This window comes from Abrus precatorius, unplaced genomic scaffold (genome assembly GCF_003935025.1).
Source record: "Abrus precatorius isolate BTA unplaced genomic scaffold, Abrus_2018 Scaffold4, whole genome shotgun sequence".
NCBI classification, from domain to species: domain Eukaryota; kingdom Viridiplantae; phylum Streptophyta; class Magnoliopsida; order Fabales; family Fabaceae; genus Abrus; species Abrus precatorius.
The window spans coordinates 3,015,424-3,038,415 of NW_020874384.1; the positions used below are offsets into that span (position 1 = coordinate 3,015,424).

The 22,992-nt window shown below is 33.1% G+C and overlaps 2 protein-coding genes and 1 non-coding gene across 3 annotated transcripts; 1 reads left to right on the forward strand and 2 right to left on the reverse strand.

Annotated features, from left to right (window-relative positions):
- Positions 1–12,322: 12,322 nt before the first annotated feature.
- LOC113865049 (receptor protein kinase CLAVATA1) lies at positions 12,323–16,229 on the forward strand. Its single transcript, XM_027499398.1, has one exon. The coding sequence runs from the start codon at positions 12,855–12,857 to the stop codon at positions 15,807–15,809; it is 2,955 nt and encodes a 984-aa protein (XP_027355199.1). The 5' UTR covers positions 12,323–12,854; the 3' UTR covers positions 15,810–16,229.
- A 3,011-nt stretch (positions 16,230–19,240) lies between these two features.
- On the reverse strand, positions 19,241–22,377 carry LOC113865370 (nascent polypeptide-associated complex subunit beta-like). Its single transcript, XM_027499864.1, has 6 exons — positions 22,292–22,377; positions 20,923–20,990; positions 20,394–20,542; positions 20,242–20,298; positions 19,860–19,898; positions 19,241–19,690 (listed from the first exon to the last, which is right to left on the reverse strand). Exons 2-6 carry the CDS (start codon positions 20,988–20,990, stop codon positions 19,518–19,520), a joined length of 486 nt encoding a protein of 161 aa, XP_027355665.1. The 5' UTR covers positions 22,292–22,377; the 3' UTR covers positions 19,241–19,517.
- Positions 21,688–21,775, reverse strand: LOC113866415. Its single transcript, XR_003505054.1, has one exon. It is a non-coding gene; the product is annotated as a small nucleolar RNA Z159/U59 (small nucleolar RNA).
- Positions 22,378–22,992: the final 615 nt, after the last annotated feature.

Sequence of the window (22,992 nt, forward strand, 5' to 3'; positions counted from 1 at the left end):
TTTTATTTATTTATTAGTTTTATTTTCTACAATAAAAATGCATACAAAAATGTGTGGTTTGGTTCATTTACATGTGTGATGTAATATTATAAAATTGATATTTAATTTTTGGAATAGAATACGGTTGATCTACGCGAATGCTGATACACATCATCTCCCTCCTTTATTATTAGCGCATTTTTAATGTATTAAGCCTTTTGTTTTAACTTTTTTCTGTAATTTTACTGTTGAACTACGTATTTTGTTTACAAAATTTTTTATTTTAAATTATTTTTTAAAATAACTCTATTTAAGCTAATCATCCATAGAATCATGACATTTTTCTGAGATTAAATTTATTGACACTTAAATTTTGTATTATTTTAAGTTAATTAATAAATATTTTTAAGATATTAATTAAAGAGTTTTTTAACCTCAATTTTAAACTAAGGATAAGCAGTTAATAATAGTAAAATTTTATTAAAAAGATAAGTATTTATTATATTTTTATAACTTCAATACAATAATTGTATATTTTTTTATAAATTTTTTTAGTAAATACTTAAACTCAGTTCTAAAAGTTAAAATTAATAAAAATTTTAATTAAATAATTAAAAATAATTTTTTAATATTTTTATAACTTTTAATGCATTTCCTACGATACTTAACAAAAATATTTATTTATCATCTAGTCAATGTTTTGATACAATAAGATACCATATCTAACTTTTTCACAAAATTTTTTGTTTGTGAATCTAATTGCACAAAATAAAGAAATAAAAAAATTCATCTAAATTATCTTGTAGAAATGGCAATTCCATCTTGAATAATTAATCAAGTTAATATATTATATTTAAAATTATACTAAGTTTTATTAAATTTTTTAATATAAAATTTTATCAGTTTATTTAAAATAAATTATTTACTTTTTGAAGTAATTTAGATAAATATTTTCAAAAATTACAAGAAAAAAAAAATATATCATATAAAAAAAGAGGGACGGTCAAGTTGTGCTGCTTTACTTGACTGGCTTCAAATTCAAAGTTAATTAATGACCAGTGTTGAAGCCGTCTCTTGATAGGTCCATATTACGGACGAGAGTAAATGAACTCCCACTGATAAAAAAAACTGTACTGAAAATTATATTTTTATGTATCAGTTTAAACGTATTAAAAATTATAAATTACTGATAAAATCATTAAATTAAAAATAAAATTATATAATTTTTATAAATTTTAATCAGATAATAAAAAACATTTTAAAAATACTTTTATATTTCTAATATTTTTTTAGGGACTTAATATTTACAGTATTTAATTTTCGACAACTTCATGTGAGAGTTGTGTTACATGTGTCGTATGCACCGTTTGGTATCTATTTTAATAGAATTGATTTAAGAATTCCACGTTACAATAACTAATTTATATTTAATATAATAAAATAAAGGTGAGTTTAGAAAACTTATTTTAATGATGAATTGTAATTGCTTTTAAAATATAAACATAAATATGGTTTCAAAATTTTTTGGTTTCATACATTAAATTTGTTTTTACTCACTGAAAATGTTAGAATTAAACATTTCTTTTATGTTATTAAAACTAATATTATTGTTTTAAAATTATAAAAAAATCACTTAAATAAAATTTTAAGTTCAAATTTTTGTGTATATAAAAAAATTTCTAATAATAAACTCACTCACCATATTCAAGTGCACAAAATCAGAGTCTTTAAATAAAAAAAATTATAAGAAAATCATAATTTTATCCCATAAACAAGATTTTGACCGCATGCTAACAGATTCTGTTAGATTATTTTAATAATCTTATTATAGTAGCCTATGTAACTTATAACATGACTCTAATTAATGATTTAATGTAATGGTGGTTAAATATTAAATATAGAGTCATTGAGGATATAATTGTAAATACAATTATAAAGAAACCCTTCCCTCTCCCTTCATATAAATAAAAGAGCGGTTAGCAAATAGAGGTTACGACATTCTTTATTTTTTACTTTCACAGTCTTTAAGTGAGCTCACGGTAAACGCAAGAAAAGAACTTTCTCTCAACTATCTGAGAGTAGCTAAAAGAAGAAGGAAGAGTTGGAGAAAATACCAAGGGATCAACGACATCAAAGAGAAAGGTAACATCAAGGAACAATGGATTGTAGTGCTCTCTAAACCCTTAATTGTATAAGAATCATATATTGTGTTGTGAGAATAACGTAATTCAAGATCAAAGGAAAATGATAATTTCATAATAGTCATCGCATAATGGAAATTACATATTGGATTAAAAGAAAATTCTAACCGTTGGTATCAAGGCAAGGTTGTGAATTTCGTTGATTCTCCATAAGAGATTGGTTCTCCATTAAAGTTTTTCCCAAATTACATGAACCCTAGGTATTTTATATGATGGATTGACATTATTTTGATGTTGAATAATTGTTTTGGATTCAATAACTGAAAACCCTAAGGTTTTGGAAGCTAGAAACATTGGATTTTGGATATGTAATATGAGCGAGGCCATGTATCAGTGAGCAGGGCCACGCATCAGGAACAAGCACGACCTTGCATATTGTAAGCACACCCATGCATCAATTATAAGCACGACCATGCTTCAAGAAGCAGGGGCATGCATCAGAAATAAGCACGACCTTACTTCATCAAAGCACGACCATGCATCAAGTAAAAGCATGGCCGTGCATAGTAATTTTATGGCAGAATAAGGAAAATGATTCATAAAATGTATAGATAATTTTAGAATTACATCAAAGTGAATTTTACTCACCAAAGTGATTAAATTTTTAAGTTAATTAATTCTAAATTACATTATCATAACAAGAACTTCACAATTTAGTGCTTAATTTTAAGGGTAGCCTGTTAGTCACCAAAGTGGCTTGACTTTAAAAGTTTTTGAAGCATTTAATTATGTGTTGTAAATTTTTCAAAATTGTTTGATATTATATGGTAACATAAAGGGTGAACAATTTAGCTCATTAATTATAACGCTAGGAGATCGCCCAAAGGTGGATCATTGCATATGATTAATGACATTAAGAAGACGTGTAAGCACTTCATAATATGTTTGTATATCCAAACATGACTTGCATATTGGTTTGAGTGACTGGTTGTCAATTAAAGTTGTTTATTAGCATAATTATAGATAAATTGTGTATATAGGTGTTATCCAAAGGTAAACTTAGATGCATAATTGATAATGGTTGGTTGTCTGAATCTATTAAGTTTATTCAAAGCATAAATGTTTAAGCATGTATTAAATAGATTCAGCTCCTATGAATACGTATGGCATGAGCAATGGCGTAGTCAAGTTCAATGGGCTCAATTATGATGATTGGGCTGAACAAGTTCGATTCTAGCTATGTGTTATGGACTTAGACCTAGCAGTCATTGTGGAACAAGATCCTGCAGCCATCACAGAGACCAGTACTGAAGAGGAAAAGACTCTTTGTGAAGCTTGGAAAAGGTCGAACATGCTGAGTTTGAGTTTGTTGAAAATGACTATGGCTGAAAATGTGAAGCCATCAATGTCAAAGACTGAAAATGTTAGGGAATTTATGGCAAAGGTAAAAGAGTATGCACAATCGGACATTATTGACAAGTTCGTGTTAGGTATCCTGTTGACTAAGCTGACTACTAAGAAGTTGGATTGGTCACGACCCATTCATGACCATGTGACTGACATAATCAATCAAGCGACAAAATTGAAATCAATGGGCATGGAGGTAAATGAATTCTTTCTAGTACAGTTCATTTTGAACTCCCTCCCTCCTGAGTTTGGTCAGTTCCAGGTGAATTACAACACCATTAAAGATAAATGGAACATATAGAAAATTAAGGCCATGCTGATTCAGGAGGAAGGGAGGCTAAAGAAGGTGAAAGAATACTCCGTCCATCTCACATTTCATGAAAGGGCTAGTAGTAGCAAGGCTAAGCAAGGTAAGAAGAACAACAAAGACAAGAAGGATAAGGCCTTATTAAAGGTTCGTGAAGGCCGAATCCAGAAGGGTCAGAGGTGTTTCTTCTGCAAGATGACTGGTCACTTAGGTGCTTCTTCTGCAAGAAGACTAGTCACTTCAAGAAAGATTGTCTTAAGAGAAAGGTTTGGTTCGAAAGGAATAGAGACTTACAGATTGATCTTGCATACTGATTATTACATAGATCTAGAAAAGTGTCTTTATGTTCCTGAATGTGCTAGAAATTTGGTTTCTGTTGCAAAGTTGGACGAATTTGATTTTAATTTTAAGATTGGAAACGATACATTTTCTTTATTTAAACACTCATACTATTTTGGATCTGGTACATTAATTGATGGTTTATATCATTTCAATTTTAATATTAAATTTGCTGAATCTTTGTTTCATGTTAAGAATGTTGTTAGTAGTAATCTGAATGTGCGTAATGAATGCTCTGCTTTCTTGTGGCATCAAAGGTTAGGTCACATATCCAAAGAAAAGATGATGAGTTAATGAAAAGTGAAATTTTACCTCAATTGGATTTTGTTGACTGAGATGTATGTGTGGATTGTATTAAAGGAAAATAAATCAAACACACATCAAAGAATCCAGCCACAAGAAGCAGTTAACTCTTAGAGTTGATACACACTGATATTTGTAGTCCGTTTGACATTCCATCTTGGGGTGGTGAAAGATATTTTATTACCTTTATTGATAACATTATTGTTATCTGTATATATTGCATGAAAAATCTCAATCAGTGGATGTCTTACATGTGTTCATTAATAAGGTGGAAAGACAACTAGATAGAAAGGTAAAGATTGTGAGATTAGATAGAGGTGGTGAATATTATGAAAAATCTGATGAAAATGGACAATGTCCAGGTCCATTTGTGAAACTTCTAGAAAGTCGAGGCATATGTGCACAGTATACTATGCCTGGTACACCACAACAAAATGGTGTGGTTGAAAGGCGGAATCGTACTATCATGAAAATGATTAGGAGTATGTTGAGTTACAGTTCTGTACCTATGTCTTTGTGGATGTACGCATTAAAGACCGTTGCGTATCTGCTTAATAGAGTTCTTAGTAAGGCAGTTTCAAAGACTCCTTATGAACTGTGAACAGAAAAGAAACTCAGTTTAAGACATCTTCATGTCTGGGATTGTCTAGAAGAAGTAGAGTGTATAATCCACATGAAAAGAAGCTTGATGCTAGAACCATAAGTGGTTATTTCATTGGCTATCCTGAAAAATCAAAGGAGTACAGATTCTACTGTCCTAACCATAGTATGAGAATAGTTGAGTCTAGAAATGCAAGGTTCATTGAAAATGGTCAGTTTAGTGGGAGTGGTGAAACACGAAAAGTGAAAATTAAAGAGACACGTGCTGAAACTCCTATAGTTGGTGTCTCTTCTCTAGTTGTATCACGGTCACACAACATAAGGAAACAACAAGTTAATGTTCCAAACCCACAAGAACAACATATAGAGAATGAACCAGCTGAAAATGCGGAAGTCACAAGTGATCAAGTGGAAGGTGAACCACAAGAGATAGCATTAAGGAGGTCTGTAAGGCAGAAAAGACCTGCTATTTCGAATGACTATGTGGTTTACTCACTTGAGCATGAATGTGACTTGAGTATTGATGAGGATTCAGTTTCATTTAAGCAAGTCATGGAATGTTACAATTCTGAAAACGGGTTGAATGTCATGAAAGAAGAGTTAAAATTAATGAGTGACAACAAGGTATGGGATCTAGTCGAGTTGCCTGAAGGTTCAAAATGAGTCGGTTGCAAGTGGGTCTTTAAGACCAAACGTGACTCAAAAGGTAACGTTGAGAGATATAAGGCTAAACTTGTTGCTAAAGGATACACTCAAAAGGATGACATAGACTATAAAGAGACCTTTTTCCCAGTTTCAAAGAAGGACTTTTAAGAATTGTTATGGCTTTGGTGGCTCATTATGACTTAAAGCTCCACCAAATGGATGTAAAGACCGTCTTTCTGAATGGTGACTTGGAAGAGAAAGTTTATATGGATCAATCAGATGGCTTCTTGACCGCAGGTAAAGAAAGTATGGTGTGTAAGTTAAAGAAATCAATATATGGGTTGAAACAGGCTTCCAAACAATGGTATCTTAAGTTCAATGATACCATCATGTCATATGGTTTTGTAGAGAACACTGTTGACCGGTGTATCTATATAAAGGTCAATATGAGCAAGTTCATCATTTTAGTCCTGTATGTTGATGACATTCTTCTTGCTACTAATGATGTTGAGCTGTTACATGATGTAAAAGAATTTATCTCTAAGAACTTTGAGATGAAAGATATGGGTGAGGCTTCCTATGTGATTGGAATAGAAATATTTTGTAATATATCACAAGGATTACTGGGATTGTCTCAGAAAGGCTACATCAACAAAGTATTGGAGAGATTCAAAATGGAAAAATGCTTATCAGGGGTAGTTCCAATTCAAAAGGGAGACAAGTTTAGTGAAATGCAATGTCTCAAGAATGAGTTGGAGCAGAAAGTAATGAAATTTATTTCCTATGCATCAGTGGTAGGGAGTTTAATGTATGCTCAGACATGCACTCAGCCTGATATCAGTTTTTTTGTTGGAATGTTAGGCCGATATCAAAGTAATCCTAGAATGGACCACTGAAAGACTGCAAAGAAAGTCCTTAGGTATTTACAAGACACCAATGACTACATGCTTACTTAGAGGAGATCTAGTCAACTGGAAGTGGTTGGCTACTCGGATTCAGACTATGTTGGATGTGTAGACTCAAGGAAATCGACCTTTGGCTACATCTTCTTGTTAGCTAGAGGTGCGATTTCATGGAAAAGTAGAAAAGAGTCCATTATTGCTACATCTACCATAGAAGCAAAATTTGTGGCGTGTTTTGAGGCCACTATTCATGCTTTGTGGCTACGGAACTTTGTCTTAGGGCTTGGTATTGTTGATAATATAGAAAAGCCGCTGAGAATGTACTGTGATGATTCCGCAGCTGTCTTCTTCTCTAACAATGATAAGAATTCAAAAGGAACAAAGCATATGGACTTAAAATACTTATCAGTGAAAGAAGAAGTGCGGAAATAGAAAGTGTCTATTGAGCATATTGGTACAGATTTAATGATAGCGGATCTGCTAACTAAAGGATTGCCTCCTAAAACGTTTTCTGGCCATGTTGGTAGAATTAGCATTATAGACAAGTCCTTGTTAGCATAATTGTGTGATTCACATATATGTGTATAGATTGTTTTGCTCATATTATTGTAGATATTTTGGAAATTCAATAAAAGTATTATTTCTGCTTGTTTACTTGTTATCTGAATTGTGTTAATGTATATATATAGTTTGAATTTGATAACAGGTTGAGTGTTAAAAACACATTAGAGTTACAGTCTGTAGTATGACTGATTAAAGATATTTTGATTTGGGTTGATTCTGTGATACTTGGAAGGAATCATGCCATCAAATGACTTAGGACCGCCATGATCTGATCAACTTAAATCATTAAAAGATGATGACTTGATATTATCAATGATATGCACACTTACAGTTCATTGAATCTTCAAGTCGTCACATAGGCCAAGTGGGAGATTATTAGATTATTTTAATAATCTTATTATAGTGGCCTATGTAACTTATAGCATGACTCTAATTAATGATTTAATATGATGGTGGTTAAATATAAAATATAGAGTCATTGAGGGTATAATTGTAAATATAATTATAAGGAAACTCTCCTCTCTCCCTTCATATAAATAAAAAAGCGGTTACCAAATAGAAGTTACAATATTCTCTATTTTTCACTTTCACGGTCTTTGAGTGAGCTCACGGTAAACGTAAGAAAGGAACTTTCTCTCAACCATCCGAGAGGAGCTGAAAGAGGAATGAAGAGTTGGAGAAAATACCAAGGGATCAACGACATCAAAGAGAGAGGTAATATCAAGGAATAATGGATTCAGGTTAGTGCTTTCTAAACCCTTAATTATATGAGAATCATATATTGTGTTGTGAAAACAGCGTAATTCAAAATCAAAGGAAAATGATAATTTTATAATAGTCATCGCATAATGGAAATTACATATTAGATTAAAAGAAAATTCTAACAGATTCTAATCAAGAATATGAATGTGACTGATTTCTATATACCTGCCAAGTTGTAACTTTGTATTGGTATAAAGTCTCTAGAAATAAAAAAATTTAATTGAAATGTGTTTCTATATAATTTTTTTCATATTGTCATTTAATTGTGAATTATTATATTAATAAAATTTATTGATTTTTATAAAATTTAATTTAAAAATCATATATTGGTAGTGTATAATTTTTTGTGCTGAAAGTAATTTTAAATTCAATTCAAAAGTAATAAAAGGAGAAAATGACTAAATAAATAAATAATTTTTTGTAATCTTCTATGCTAAAATGTTATTTTACTATAAATTTTAAATGAAATTTTCAGCAACAAAGTTATAATTTTTTTCAACTTTAGTTAGATATATTTTTCATAATAAAAGTTAAAAATTGAATTTTAATATAATGTCAGCATAAAATTAAAAAAAAATAATTATTTGTTTTTATGAGCATCACTAAATGTAGCATGAAACTTTTTGTACTAGATAAAACACTACTCAGTCTTTTTTGTAGAAAAAGAAATCCGAATACCTTTTCGACCTAAGTGAGATGAGTACCCTTCGATCAAATTAATAATGAATTAAAGAATAAGTAAGTTTATTTGGATAAATAATAAAAAATATTATCAGCTTAATTAGAAAGCTGAAAACAGGGCTGACTCACAAAGCTCATTAGCCCATAATAATGTCTATAAAAGGAAAGTAAAAAGTACAAGTAAAAGGTTAATTTTTGAATATTAAATAGCATTTATTGCCTAAACCGATACCTGACTTCATGATCGGAGTGTCTTTTGCAGGTACACCACCCTACATCAGACAATGTCAAGTGTGTAAGGAAAGACGTCATCTTATTTTAAAAAAAGCGAGAAGACGAGTAATTTCCTAGCAGGATCACTTTTAGTACGGCAGAATAATTTTACTGAATAAATAACAAGTCATAGGATAAATGAAACATGAAAAATTGATGGAAATGAATGTTGGGTCATTAGCGTAACATATACATTGAAAAAAAAAATAACGAATGTGTAAAAATGATTTAACTTCTTACATTGAATTTTTTTTACTTACAAATATAATTTTTGTAGATTAAAACTATTTTTTATTTAAAAATTAAAAGTGTTACATGTAATTACAATGTCATAATAGGTTAGAATACGAGGAAAAAAATTAAAACAAATGAGATACTTTAACTGTTACGCTGAAACGAAAGATTAATAAATAATAAAAATATTTAAAGAATAGATTACTATATCAACGTGGTTAAGTATTAGAGTATCACTTGTGAAATTTTATCATTTCAACATTACATAACATTCACGGGATGAATAGAAATATATATTCTAGGGTGCTTTGAAAAATGAAAAAATATTTTATATTCGTATATACGTGAAACAATTATAATCATTAATTTTAAATTAATTTTAATAATAGAGTAAATTTTAGTATAATTTAGAGAGAATATTTAATACATCCTCAAGTTTAAGAGCACTATAGCAAACACCAAGATATATATGTCTATAATTAATAGAATTTTAGTAAAGCGAGGCTATTTATAGAAACAAAATTTTCTTAGTATTTATAATACAAAATTAAGAGATTTGAAGTGACGTGAATGCATCCCTTGCACCTTTATCATATATGACTAAACTGTTCATACATCACCCACAAGAAAACATGAAATGCAAGCAAGTTGCAACAAGGTTTAAAATTTACTTTAATAATATGTGAACGATGCATGTTAATTAGTCTAATAACAGAGTGCATGTTATGTCATTAGTGGCCTCTAGTGGTCAACTGCCGGAATGAACGTGATCCACATTTCATAAGTGTTTCCACTTTCCACCAACATAGTGCAAGAGACCAAACACAAACAAAACATAGTGCAGGAGACAAGCTTAATTATTAGGAGATTGTTTGTAACAACTTATTTCCAATCATGAAAGTGATTCATAATTTTTTAATTTATTTTAGTAATTTATGTAAGTTTAATAATATTATTAGAGAAATAATTATTTACTTTTAGTTTTAGTAAAAAAATATCATTTCTTTAAAATATATTAAACAAATATACATAAGAAATTTTTAAAACTAGACAATTTTTTTACTTTAATTAAATTTATAAATATAAATTATTTACTCAAATGTTTTTTTAACATGAAAAAAATAGATAATCAGTGCATATTTTTTGTTGCATTATCTTCACATGAAAAAAAATATACGCTAATCTAAGCATGAAAAAACATATTTTGATTGCATTATCTTCACAAGATAATATAGAATCTCTACGTGTTGGGTTCAACTTAATTGTTATTATATTAACTTAATCAGAATATAAATGTAGCTCATATTCATCTTGTGAAGTACAGAATTTAATTAGGCTCAAAAAATAAAAACTACCTGCCATGTAAACACGAAGAATTGAAACAAAAGGGCCAATCATAGAAGATTTTTATGGGCACTTCAGGGACACTAACTCGCTGTCACTATCATTGCAGGGGTTGACAAACGACAATATTGAACATTTTTTATGGCATGTGCCACTCATCCATTTATCAGTGCCCACCAATTCCCAAAATTGAGAAAGAATTGTGGAAACAGCAGCATGAACTTATTCTTGAACCATGGCTTTGGGAGAATCTTGACCTTGTAACATTTTTTTAAGCCTTAAATAACGAAATGAAAAGAAAGAAAACCATTAACAGTTTATAATTTTTTTTAATTTATTATTAGATTGTAAGTTAAATGAACAAATAATTTATTATTTAATTTATTATTAGATGTAAGTTAAATGAATAAATATGATTAAATATAAGATTTTTTAAATATTTACTATTATAAAAAAAATTCTTTTTTTTAAAAAATATTGTCTTTACTTTTCTTTTACCAATATTTTTAGGTATAAAAAAAATCTTGAATACACTTTCTTATATTATATTCTTGTATTAATTATTTAAATTATTATATATTCATTGTACTGGATAACAGATTCTTTTTGGTCACGGAAAAGAATGAATCTAAATATCTCTTTGGCCTAAAAAGACAAATACTCCTCTAGTTAGATTAAGATAAATTAGAAATGATTGAACAACTTAAGGTAGATAATCATTAATTATCTATTTAAACAGAAGGCTTAAGACAGGTTTGAGTCATAAAGTCCATTAACTCAAAATATTGTCTATAAAAGAAAAGTAAAAAATACAGATAAATAGTTGACTTCTAAATAGTAAATAACAATTATTACTTAAATCAATACCTAACTTTATCGGAGTGCCTTTTGCAAGTACTCTTCCGACGTCATATAAAAAAGGATCTAACATATCCGCAAGGACGAATAGTAAATAACAATTATTACTTAAATTGACACTTGACTTTACCATAGTGTCTTTTGCAGTTACTCTTCCCACGTCATATAAAGAAGGATCTAACATATCTGCGAGAACGTCATGACGTAGGACTAAAGAAGAAATCATTGAAGATCAAATTTATCCTTAACAGAAATATTAATATTCATATTAAAATTAAAAATAATAGATTTTATAATTATAATTAATGATAATTTACATCAGCGGTGACTTGTATCAAAATATATATCGTGAGAAGAATATTTCACATTTTTTTACAAGCAAAAAGAAGAATATCATAGTTACATGCACCCACTTGGTTATTCATATATCATCTATGCTCTCACTAGCGTGAAGACGTAAAGGAAATAGAAAAATAAAATGAAAGAAAATAAAGTGAGACAAAAAAAACAAAAAAAAAAAAAAAGAAATGAGATGTATAAAAAATAAAAAATCCATTTATATATATCCGTACATCGTTTGCCTTCATTCTCTTAAAATATGGGAAATGAGATTTACATTTAACCGAAATGTTTGGGACAGAACCACTTTGCAATAAACAATTTACTCGAAATTTTGATTGGTGCATGAGATAGCCTTTAATCACGATCACATATAGAATACGATTCTGCAATATCTGTCGAGTGGATGATCGTTGACAGAATTTAAACAGAGAATTGATGCTTTCCATGGGCAATAACTATCTCAGTGATAATATACCAAAGCACAGTACCTAGTGAGGAAGGCTTCCACGTAAAGCAACTCCCCGTTTTTTAATATGGTGATGCACGTAAAACAACTTTTGTTTCATTCCAAAGTGAGTCTCATTGAAAGCTTAAACCTTCTTTAATGTTAACAAAGATATTGCACCTTAATTTGTCTCCACAACGAGTGGACTTAACAGCTAGTGGCAAGGAAATTTCATTATGCTACACCAAATGTTAACCGATCAACATCATCGATCAATTTAGTAGAGTACATGAAATATTTCAATATATATAGTTACTGAATAAAAGATTTGTGATATATAGAAGTTTCTCCTCGAAAGTAGGTTAGGTTCTCGTAGGACGACGACCTCCACCACTGGAATCAATATAACTATATACTTTTCATTTTTCAAAAAATTACTCTGGACAGGAGACGGATGGTGAGGTTACTGAGGCATTTTATTATATTATTATTATTATTATATTCTTGGCATCCACTTTTTTTTACTCTTTTCATTTCATTTCATTTGACAAAAAATTAGATACAGCGATGTACATGCACATATATATTATATATACGTAATATAATATATACACGCACCAAGTATAGCGGTATATAAATAGATAGCATGTGGTGTGCGGTACCAATATAAGTTGGCGCGCCAAATGCATACCTGTTGAATAAATCAGAGAGTGCGAAGCAATAGAGAGATGAGAACCCGTGCGTGTAACATGCTAATAATGTGTGTTACCTTCGTATGGTTGCGCGTGGCAGCGTGCTCTTCATTCAGCGACATGGAAGCGCTGCTAAAGCTGAAGGACGCCATGAAGGGAGACAAAGCCCAAGACCACGCGCTCCAAGACTGGAAGTTTTCCACGTCACTCTCTGCCCACTGTTCATTCTCCGGCGTAACATGCGATCGGGACCTCCGTGTCGTTGCTCTGAACGTGTCGTTTATTCCGCTCTTCGGCCATATTTCGCCGGCCATCGGAGACTTGGACAAGTTGGAGAATCTCACCATCGTCAAGGACAATCTCACCGGAGAACTTCCACCGGAGCTTGCCGGCCTCACTTCCCTCAAAATCCTCAACATCTCCCACAACCTCTTCTTCGGCCATTTCCCCGGCAACATCACTCTCCCGATGACTCAACTCGAGGTCCTCGATGCCTATGACAACAACTTCACGGGACCACTTCCCGAAGAAACCGTCGAATTGGAAAACCTCAGGTACCTCCGGCTCGCCGGAAACTATTTTAACGGCAGCATACCAGAGATTTATTCGGAGTTCGCCAGCTTGGAGTATTTGGGCTTAAGCACCAACAGTCTAACGGGGAAGATTCCCAAGAGTTTGGCTCGGCTGAGGACGCTTAAGGAACTGTATCTCGGCTACAACAACGCTTACGAAGGTGGAATCCCACCGGAGTTAGGCACCATGGAATCTCTGAAACTGCTGGACTTGTCAAGCTGCAACCTCAGCGGCGAGATTCCACCGAGCCTGAGCAATTTAACGAACCTTCACACCTTGTTCCTGCAAATGAACAACCTCACCGGAACCATTCCGCCGGAGCTCTCTGCCATGGCGAGCCTCATGTCGCTAGACCTCTCCATCAACGGCCTTACCGGCGAGATTCCAGAGAGTTTCTCTCGGCTTCAGAACCTCACTCTGATGAACTTCTTCCAGAACAAGCTTCGCGGCCCCGTTCCGTCCTTCGTCGGTGAGCTTCCGAACCTGGAAGCGCTCCAGCTCTGGGAAAACAACTTCTCCTTCGTGCTACCGCAGAACCTTGGGCAAAATGGGAAATTCAAGTTCTTCGACGTCACCAAGAATCACTTCACGGGGTTGATACCTCAGGACTTGTGCAAAAGTAGGAGGTTGCAAACGTTCATGCTCACCGATAACTTCTTCTACGGCCCGATCCCCAAGGACATTGGTAACTGTAACTCCCTCCTCAAAATTCGAGCCTCCAATAACTACCTCAACGGTGAGCTTCCCCCTGGAATTTTCAAACTACCTTCCGTTACCATAATCGAGCTCGCCAATAACCGTTTCACCGGCCAACTACCTCCCGATATTTCCGGAGATTCTCTTGGGATTCTAACTGTTTCTAACAACCTTCTGACGGGGAAAATCCCCCCTGCTTTGGAAAACCTCAGGGGATTGCAGACCCTGTTCCTTGACGCCAACGAGTTCGTTGGGGAAATCCCAGGGGAAGTCTTTGACTTACCAATGCTCACCAAGTTCAACGTTAGCGGCAACAACCTCACCGGTCCAATCCCGACGACGTTCACTGGCTGTGTTTCTCTTAGCGCCGTAGACCTCAGCCGGAACATGCTCGTCGGCGAGGTTCCGAATGGAATGAAGAACCTGAAGGACTTGAGCATTCTGAACGTGTCGAGGAACTACATATCGGGTCCAGTCCCCGACGAGATTCGCTTCATGACCAGCCTCACCACCCTCGACCTCTCCTACAACAACTTCATGGGCAAGATCCCCAGCGGGGGACAGTTCTATGTCTTCAACGAAAAGTCGTTTACGGGGAACCCCAACCTCTGTTCCTCCCGCCAACCATCCTGCCCTAATTCCCTAATGTACCCAGACGACACAGCGAGGAAGAGGCGCAGTTCCAAAACGACCAAGGTTATCGTGATTGTGATTGCAGGGGGAACCGCATTGGTGCTGGTAGCGGTGACGGTGTACATGACGAGAAAGAGGAGGGAGCAGAGAGCGATGGCGTGGAAGCTAACGGCGTTCCAGAGGCTTAACTTGAAGGCGGAGGAAGTGGTGGAGTGTCTGAAGGAAGAGAACATAATAGGAAAAGGAGGAGCGGGAATCGTGTACAGAGGATCGATGGGAAACGGAACGGAGATAGCAATAAAGAGGTTGGTAGGAGAAGGAAGTGGGAAAAACGATTACGGATTCAAAGCGGAGATAGAAACGTTAGGGAAAATAAGGCACAGGAACATAATGAGGCTTCTCGGGTACGTGTCGAACAAGGAGAGTAACTTGTTGCTGTACGAGTACATGCCAAATGGAAGCTTAGGGGAATGGCTGCATGGGGCGAAGGGTGGGCATTTGAGGTGGGATATGAGATATAGAATTGCGGTGGAAGCAGCGAAAGGACTATGCTATTTGCACCATGATTGTTCCCCTCTCATAATTCACAGGGACGTCAAGTCCAACAACATCTTGCTGGACTCGGACTTGCAGTCCCATGTGGCTGATTTTGGGCTGGCGAAGTTCCTATATGACCCAGGAGCCTCTCAGTCGATGTCCTCCATCGCAGGGTCCTACGGCTACATTGCTCCCGAGTATGCTTACACGCTTAAGGTGGACGAGAAAAGTGACGTGTACAGCTTCGGCGTGGTCCTGCTGGAGCTCATCATTGGGAGAAAGCCCGTGGGTGAGTTTGGAGATGGAGTCGACATCGTTGGATGGGTCAATAAGACTAGATTGGAGCTCTCTCAGCCGTCCGATGCAGCTTTGGTTCTTTCTGTTGTGGACCCACGCCTCTCTGGTTACCCCTTGACAAGTGTCATTCACATGTTCAACATTGCCATGATGTGTGTCAGAGAAATGGGCCCCGCTAGGCCCACCATGAGGGAAGTCGTTCATATGCTCACTAATCCTCCTCACCCTCCCACTCCCACCCTCATCAATCTCTAATCATTCACTTCCTTCTAAATAAATTATGCCAATAACTTTCATCTCTTCTTCTGTCAGAAGTGAAGTGAATACTGCACATCAAATGTAAATTAGGTTTCAATTTTGCTTTTCTGTCCACTGTCTGCTCATTCCGAGGGTTTTCCCCACTCTGTATCAACAAATTTTGTACAAAATATTATTCTTGTTTGTTCATCTTCATTTTGCATATGTCGTATATATTATATAAGCTTTCTAAGGGCAACATGTTTTGGCCACTCAAGTTGCATGTTTCATGTAACAAATAAGCGTACATGTTGTTAATTCCAATTTTTAAGTTTTAGTCTAAATTTCTCATTTTCCGAAGTCCAAAGACTATGGAGCACTTCATAATGGAATACGTTAATTTTGTGGTGTATTAATTGATTCACATTTCAGTGATGTTTCCACCATTGTGAGTTTTATGAACGAGATCCGCATATCTGTTTTTAAATATTAAAATAAAATACATTTAATTCAATATATATGTGTATATGCTTATAATTTTAAATAAATTTCCCTTTATTATACAATTGTGATCCTATTCAATTTAATTATACACGCTTTAGAATTTTTTTGGAAAATGTGATTAACCTTTGTCTCTCAAATATTTATCTCTTAATTAACTTCACCTGATTCGATTTAAATTATTTGAGTCCAATACATTCCTAGCTTTAGTATAAACTACTTTTTGCCTAAAGACACGAGACTAAAGTCGAATATGTAAGCGTGAAGCGTAAAGTAGTACAAATCTTGTGTGACAATATTTGGTTTTTGTTGATATTCGTATTATTTGGCCTTACCTTTTAAGAAAAAGGAGATTCAATGCTTGTTAAATTAAATAATTACTTTTATTCAATTTGGATTTTTATCCTTTCTTTTTTCTGTAAATATAATAAGTCTGCTTTTAAAATTGTAGACTTTTCACTTGTCTATATTTTAACTAATCATTGCTAAAAAAAATTTCAAAACGCTGATTAGTAGTTTTTGACAATTTTTCCTTTATTTATGGTAACTTTAAGTTTTATCCGATTAGAGTTTTATCAAGTAGCATATGTGTTAAGTGAATGATTTTATCATCCAAAAGTCAATTATGATTTTAATTGTTTGGTGTTCGAACTTCGAACCACTTGTAATTAAAATAAAATTTACTTAAAATTGTTATGGATGTAGAATAATCTTTAATCAGGAGCAGAATAAGAATATGTTCTGCAATGTCTAGTGGAAGTTCATCGAGGAAAACTCTCGAAAAGAGAATAACTGCTGTGCCCTTTTATTGGCAAATGTATTATTCAAGTAATATAAGCATCCACTAATAACAGCTTCTGTTCATCCAAAGCAAATATTAATGGTTATAAAGAGATTGCTTGTCGCCGAGTCCTTGAGTGACTCGGAGATGTTTGGAATTCGAATGATTATTTTGTCCTTATGTATGCATACGCATAAGAATCTTTGTATGCACACTTATATATGATAAATAATTATAAATATTTTTTATTGTCATCTTATTCTCAAATATAAAAAATTAGTATTTTATATTTGTAAAATATTACATGTTTTTAATTTAATATTTTACGAAAAATTAAAAGGATTAATTATAAATAAGGTACGATAGATATTGCACTGTAGCGAATTGACAGTTTAGTAACAAGAGTAGATTTTCTTATAAATCTCCCGAGTGTAACTCTGAACAAGACATTGTCTCGGGTAAATTATCTAAAGCTTAGGTCTTCAAATATAATTTTACTTATTAATATTTGTAGTATCTTCTACTGGATTTCAGGTAAGATTATTGTAAGTTTCTCTCTCTAAAAAGTTAACACTACTGCATTAACTAAGACAAATTAAAGATCACAATGTTAAACTTTTTGCCAGATTACTTAATTGAAGTTTAATTTCATATTTTTCTTTTACAAAATTTTAATCAATAATAAAAACTGTTTTAAAAAAATAAAAAATTTGCCTTAAAAGCAAAGTCATTGGTAGAACGATGGAAAAGAAATGCTTGACTTGTTGCATTGCTACTTAGTCAAGGCCATTAAAGTGAGTAGTTTTGTTTTTGGTTAGATGTTTATTGTTAAATGATAATTCAAGCTTTGCACCTTTGGAACATATCGAATAGGGCCTAGAAGTAATTAGTGTACACCTGTTGCGGACCATGTCAGGCTTTCCACATTACAATATCAAAAGTCCATAACCTTATAGTATACAGCTCAAATAGTGAGAGCTAACACTTCTGGGCCCTATTCCTGAGTCTTGAAAGTTCCCACGTCCCCTTTTACTCTCCCAATGACAAAAATAATAAAAATAAAAATTGCAGAAGTCCATACACACTGTTCATACTATTTGTAACTATTTCACATTCTGCTCCTATGTAACTCTTGGGTTGGGACAATCTTACTCAACAATCATTATTCAACAATTAGAATAGTAGTGAGCCTCTGCAGGGTTTTTTTTTTTTTTTTTCAAAAAATGATAAAAATAAAAATAAATTACTAAAATAAAGTATTTTTGAAACATTCTGTCAAATAACTTTTTATTACATCATTGTAAGTATCGTCTCTTATTATTTTTTCAATAATAAAAAAAATTATTGTTCAAGTAAAAATTGATATTTATTATTAGAAAAATAAAGTTGATATTTCGAGCAGCTTAAAGTAAGTGTTGGCCTTTATACTTGGCCTTATAATTGCATTCCATTATGAATTGAGAAATAGCTTCTTGATGAGCTCTAAGAAAAAGTTAAATTGCTCCACCACAACCCCCCACAAGAAGTTGAAAATGATGCTTCTAGTAAGTGACCTCAAAGTGCTTATGAGGTACTTGGTTTGGGTCTTACTAAGATGCTTCTAGTAAGTGACCTCAAAGTTGTTTACGAGGTACTTCATTTTGGTCTCACATTGTTGCCATGCGTAAGAATGTAATGGGGGAGATATGCATGCCTGGCGATCAAACTGATCCAACCATCAACTCTATTTTTTTAATAATAAAAAAATATCCTCCACGACAAAAAAATATGCTAGACAAGAAATATTTCATAAGTATTAACTCTATTTCCATATTTTGACGAAAAAAACCCACGTTTTGCCGGTAACAAACGGTATTTAAGTATTAAACACAATGATTTACTTAAATTCATTCCAGCCAAGATTAAATAATACATGAAATAAAAATAATAACAATATATAAATGCAGTAACAATTATAAAATTAAAAATAATGAAATTAAAATCAAGATATACTTTATTATAAACTATAAGACAAAATTAATACAAAATATTATCAATTAAGTCAACAAATCTTATTAGTGATATATAAATTCAGATCAATCAAGAACATGCAACATGGTCAAGATGATACGAAATCCACTATCAAAATATGCCCTAACTAATTCCAAAAACTCGAACTCCTCAAGAATTAACTCAAGAACGAATGTGTGGAACGAGACGTATCTTAGCTAACATCACCCTTGAACAAAGATGGAGACTAACGATGGTGAGAACTTAGAATGACAGGAGCAGTCAAGTCGTAATACTTAGTTAGATGACGGAAAGCAGATTTAATTAATAGTATTTGAACTCTTTTTCAAGTATATAACAGGAGAACTGAACACCACCTGAAATACTTAAGATGGAAAATCAAGGTAAAAAATATTAAAAACACAGGAAATATATGATGATGGCCAAATAAAACTCTAAGAAGAAGCCTTGGTCTCCTCAGCAGCTGTCTCAAAAGTCTCTCCCGGAACAAGCTCTGGGACGTCATCATCATTCTCCTCTTGTGCTGTGGCTGAACCACCACCTGCTTCAGGAGCCTGCTTCTGAAATTGCTCGGCTAGCTTCTTCAGGTTTTCCAAGTTATCGGGACCTGCATTTTAATAATCAATCAAAATGTTAAATTGAGAGCTACAGGGTACACCAAATACAACTTCGAAATAATTCCAAGTACAACCTGCATTTTAATAATCAATCAAAATGTTAAATTGAGAGCTACGGGGTACCCCAAATACAACTTCGAAATAATTCCAAGTACATACCTAATTGGTGGATAATGCTAGGGAGTATATCCTGCAATTCTGTAGAAGGGCAAATTTTATGTCAATTTTCAATACCAATTCAGTCACAAGACAGATAAATATCACACAGCACATTACAGTTAGTCTAATAGTGTAGAAATTGGGGAAAAACAATGCCTTGGTGGTCATATCTAATATGACACACTGAACAAAGATGCCCATGGCCCTATATATATGCATTGAAGCTTATTTAGTATATCCTGGTTATTGACTTGAGCAAAATATTATTTACATACAATGAAAATGGCAAAGCTCTCACACACAATAGTGTACAGCAGATAGCACAAGTTCAGTTTCATAACAAGGCATACAACGATGAGCAACAAAAGGTATAGTTGCTTACTCTTTGTTTGTGGAGAACCGCTAACAACCCAAGTATTAGCAGCAATAGATGCTTGTACTGGAAAGAAAATTTCCAAATTAAAAAATTGAATATATAGCTTGTTAAATTAATAAAATATATAAATGTTCAAATTATGTGCAGACTGACATTACCTTTAGGATTTAAAAACTGGATAACTACATCATCCTTAAAGATATTGACCTCCTCAATTGCAGGGATGGCATTCACCCCTATTCTCTTCAGGGTGCTCTGAAGCCTTTTGTCATCTGTGGTTGTTGTTTTGTGGACAGCCTTCTTCTTTCTAAAATAAACAGAAGACACAACATCACGAGAAATTTCAACTCATTAGGTGCCTTTCATGTGTTAAACAAAGAAACATTCTTGAAGCAACTGCTTCACAGAAGCAATACAAAGTCAGCAATGTTCAATTACAATAAAACAAAAAAAAACCAGCATTTTTGTGGCACACTGTGAAGTACGTGCATTCTAAGGGAGAGACAGAAGAGCTCAAGAATTCATTATTCATTTGTCCAAGCATGAAAAATGTTACATCCAGTGACAAATGAAAGATTTACCAAAGAATTTTGAAGAACAAAGCATGTTGAAAACTACTATTTGCAATACTAAGAAAACTGACCATTATTCATTAGAATGAATGAAAATTGGGTTATATGGATATACCTTCTCATGGTACCCTTTCCACCAGTTCTGACAGAACCAGCCATCTTCATCAACTTTTCCCGATTCATCTGGGTATAGGCAAAGAAGACAAAAATAAATTTCACCGTAGCCAACTAGGACTATATAAAGGAGCAAACCAAAATGTTAACAGAACTAAATTGAGGAAATATAATACACAAAAGGCAGACAATAAATCAGTAATCAAGCTTACTTTATAAATTCTACTTAAAATGTACAGACCTGCCACATGTTAAAAACATAAACAGAATACATTGTGTAATTCAAGCATACATGACATATGAAACAAATGCTAACAGCAGAGCAAAAGTCATTTTACATGGACTTCTTGGAATGGCTTACAAAAACTTAAATGTATTGTATGCACAGTTTCTTAATGGACAAGTTGATGTTTTATACTTCCATATTGAGACCAAACAATCAGATTTTAAAAGATGTTGTGCTACCCATCAAAACAGGGAAAAAAAAAACATTTCTTCGCATGCTAGGAATGCTTTTCTTGACTCATCTACTACACTTGGGCGCAAAGTGAATTCAACTAGAATACTAGGTCTTATTACAAGGTAACAAACTGATGTAAAATAAAGCCCACGTGCATGTTACCCTAAATCCATATTCTAGAAATGAAAACTACATCTTACATCAGACAAACAATACTAAATGCACTCAGAATAGGAAAACCACAACATGCAATCTGAAGAGAAAACAACATAGTCTAATGTGGAATACAGAAGAATCTTGAACACAGCCTCCTCAGTTCAGGTCTCCAAATAGTTTTCTGCATGAAAACAGCTCGGTAGAACGAAAGTTTATTCTTTTGATCATCCTCGGAGGCAATGTAAACACTTAATACCCTCAACTACAAAAAATCGATGCGATGCATAATAACCCTCAGTTGAATCATTATGTTTAAAGCTCACCATATTACCAATCCACCTTCAGTTTTTCACGCGAGAAAATAATCCAAAGTAACCATCATAACCGTATCCCCAACACTTCTCACTCAGGTGCACTTCGCAGTAGCAAACATATATACATGCATGATTCAGAAAAATAGAACCCCAAAAACCAATTAATGAGAAAAATCTTTTTCTGCAAAGAAAAATCAATCGTATCCAAAATCAAACATATAAAGAGGCATATAGGGCATGTTAATCACAGAAAAGGGCCTGAATTCGGGGGGAAAAATCAAATACAACTAGAAATCATCACATCACAAAAACACTACACGAAGGTCTAAGCCAATTGGTTGAAAAAGCGATAAAACCAAAAATTAACATAAAACGGCGCAAGTTAGAACAAATGGAAGATGAAATCTGATGATATAATAGTTGAGTAGTGAAGAGAGTACCTTTGGGTTGTTTAAGCTCTCAGTGACAGGAGCAAAGGGTTACCCTCACTAAGAAAACCTAAACAAGACGAGAGGATAATGACTCCCTTTTATATAAACTACGCCAGTAAAAACCCTAGCCTTCTTTTTTTCCTCATGAAAACCCTACATCATTGGCTCAGATAGAATCCATAGGCAGGCCCAATAACAAAAGCCCATTACTGATTGGAGCGAGTGGGTTAGTATTTATTTATCAATTTTTTTTTTGCTCCAAGCCATGACCGAAATAAAAAATAAATAAATCTACAAGCTAACATTTTTATATAATAAATATTTTTATCAAATGGTTTATAGGAATGGGTTAGTATTTATTTATCATCGATTAAAATGTTTTATAGGAATGGATTAATATTTATTTTAGGTAAAATTTAAAAGTAATTTTTTAAAATTAATGAAGATTATATATTAAGATTAATATGTTTGAGTTAAAATTTATCTTTTGAACTTTAAAGATACTAATTTTTTTTAAATTGATTTTTTTTTATTTAATGGGACAAAAAAAGTCCAAACAAATAAAGACAAATCAAGGACTCAAGGGAACCAAATTCTTAAAGAATTCATACAGAGAAAAAAGGAAATAATAGTAGAGAGAGGAGTGTCAATATAACAATAAGACATAAAACCCTCCAACCATAATTTAGCTAAGTGGTCAGTATACTGAT

Coding starts and splice junctions, on each gene's coding strand:
- LOC113865049 (XM_027499398.1), top strand. CDS start 12,855: ATGAGAACCCGTGCGTGTAACATGCTAATAATGTGTGTTACCTTCGTA.
- LOC113865370 (XM_027499864.1), bottom strand. CDS start 20,990: ATGAATCGGGAAAAGTTGATGAAGATGGCTGGTTCTGTCAGAACTGGT. Junction 20,543..20,922: donor GGAAAGGGTACCATGAGAAG/GTATATCCATAT, acceptor TGTTTATTTTAG/AAAGAAGAAGGCTGTCCACA. Junction 20,299..20,393: donor CCAGTTTTTAAATCCTAAAG/GTAATGTCAGTC, acceptor TTTTCTTTCCAG/TACAAGCATCTATTGCTGCT.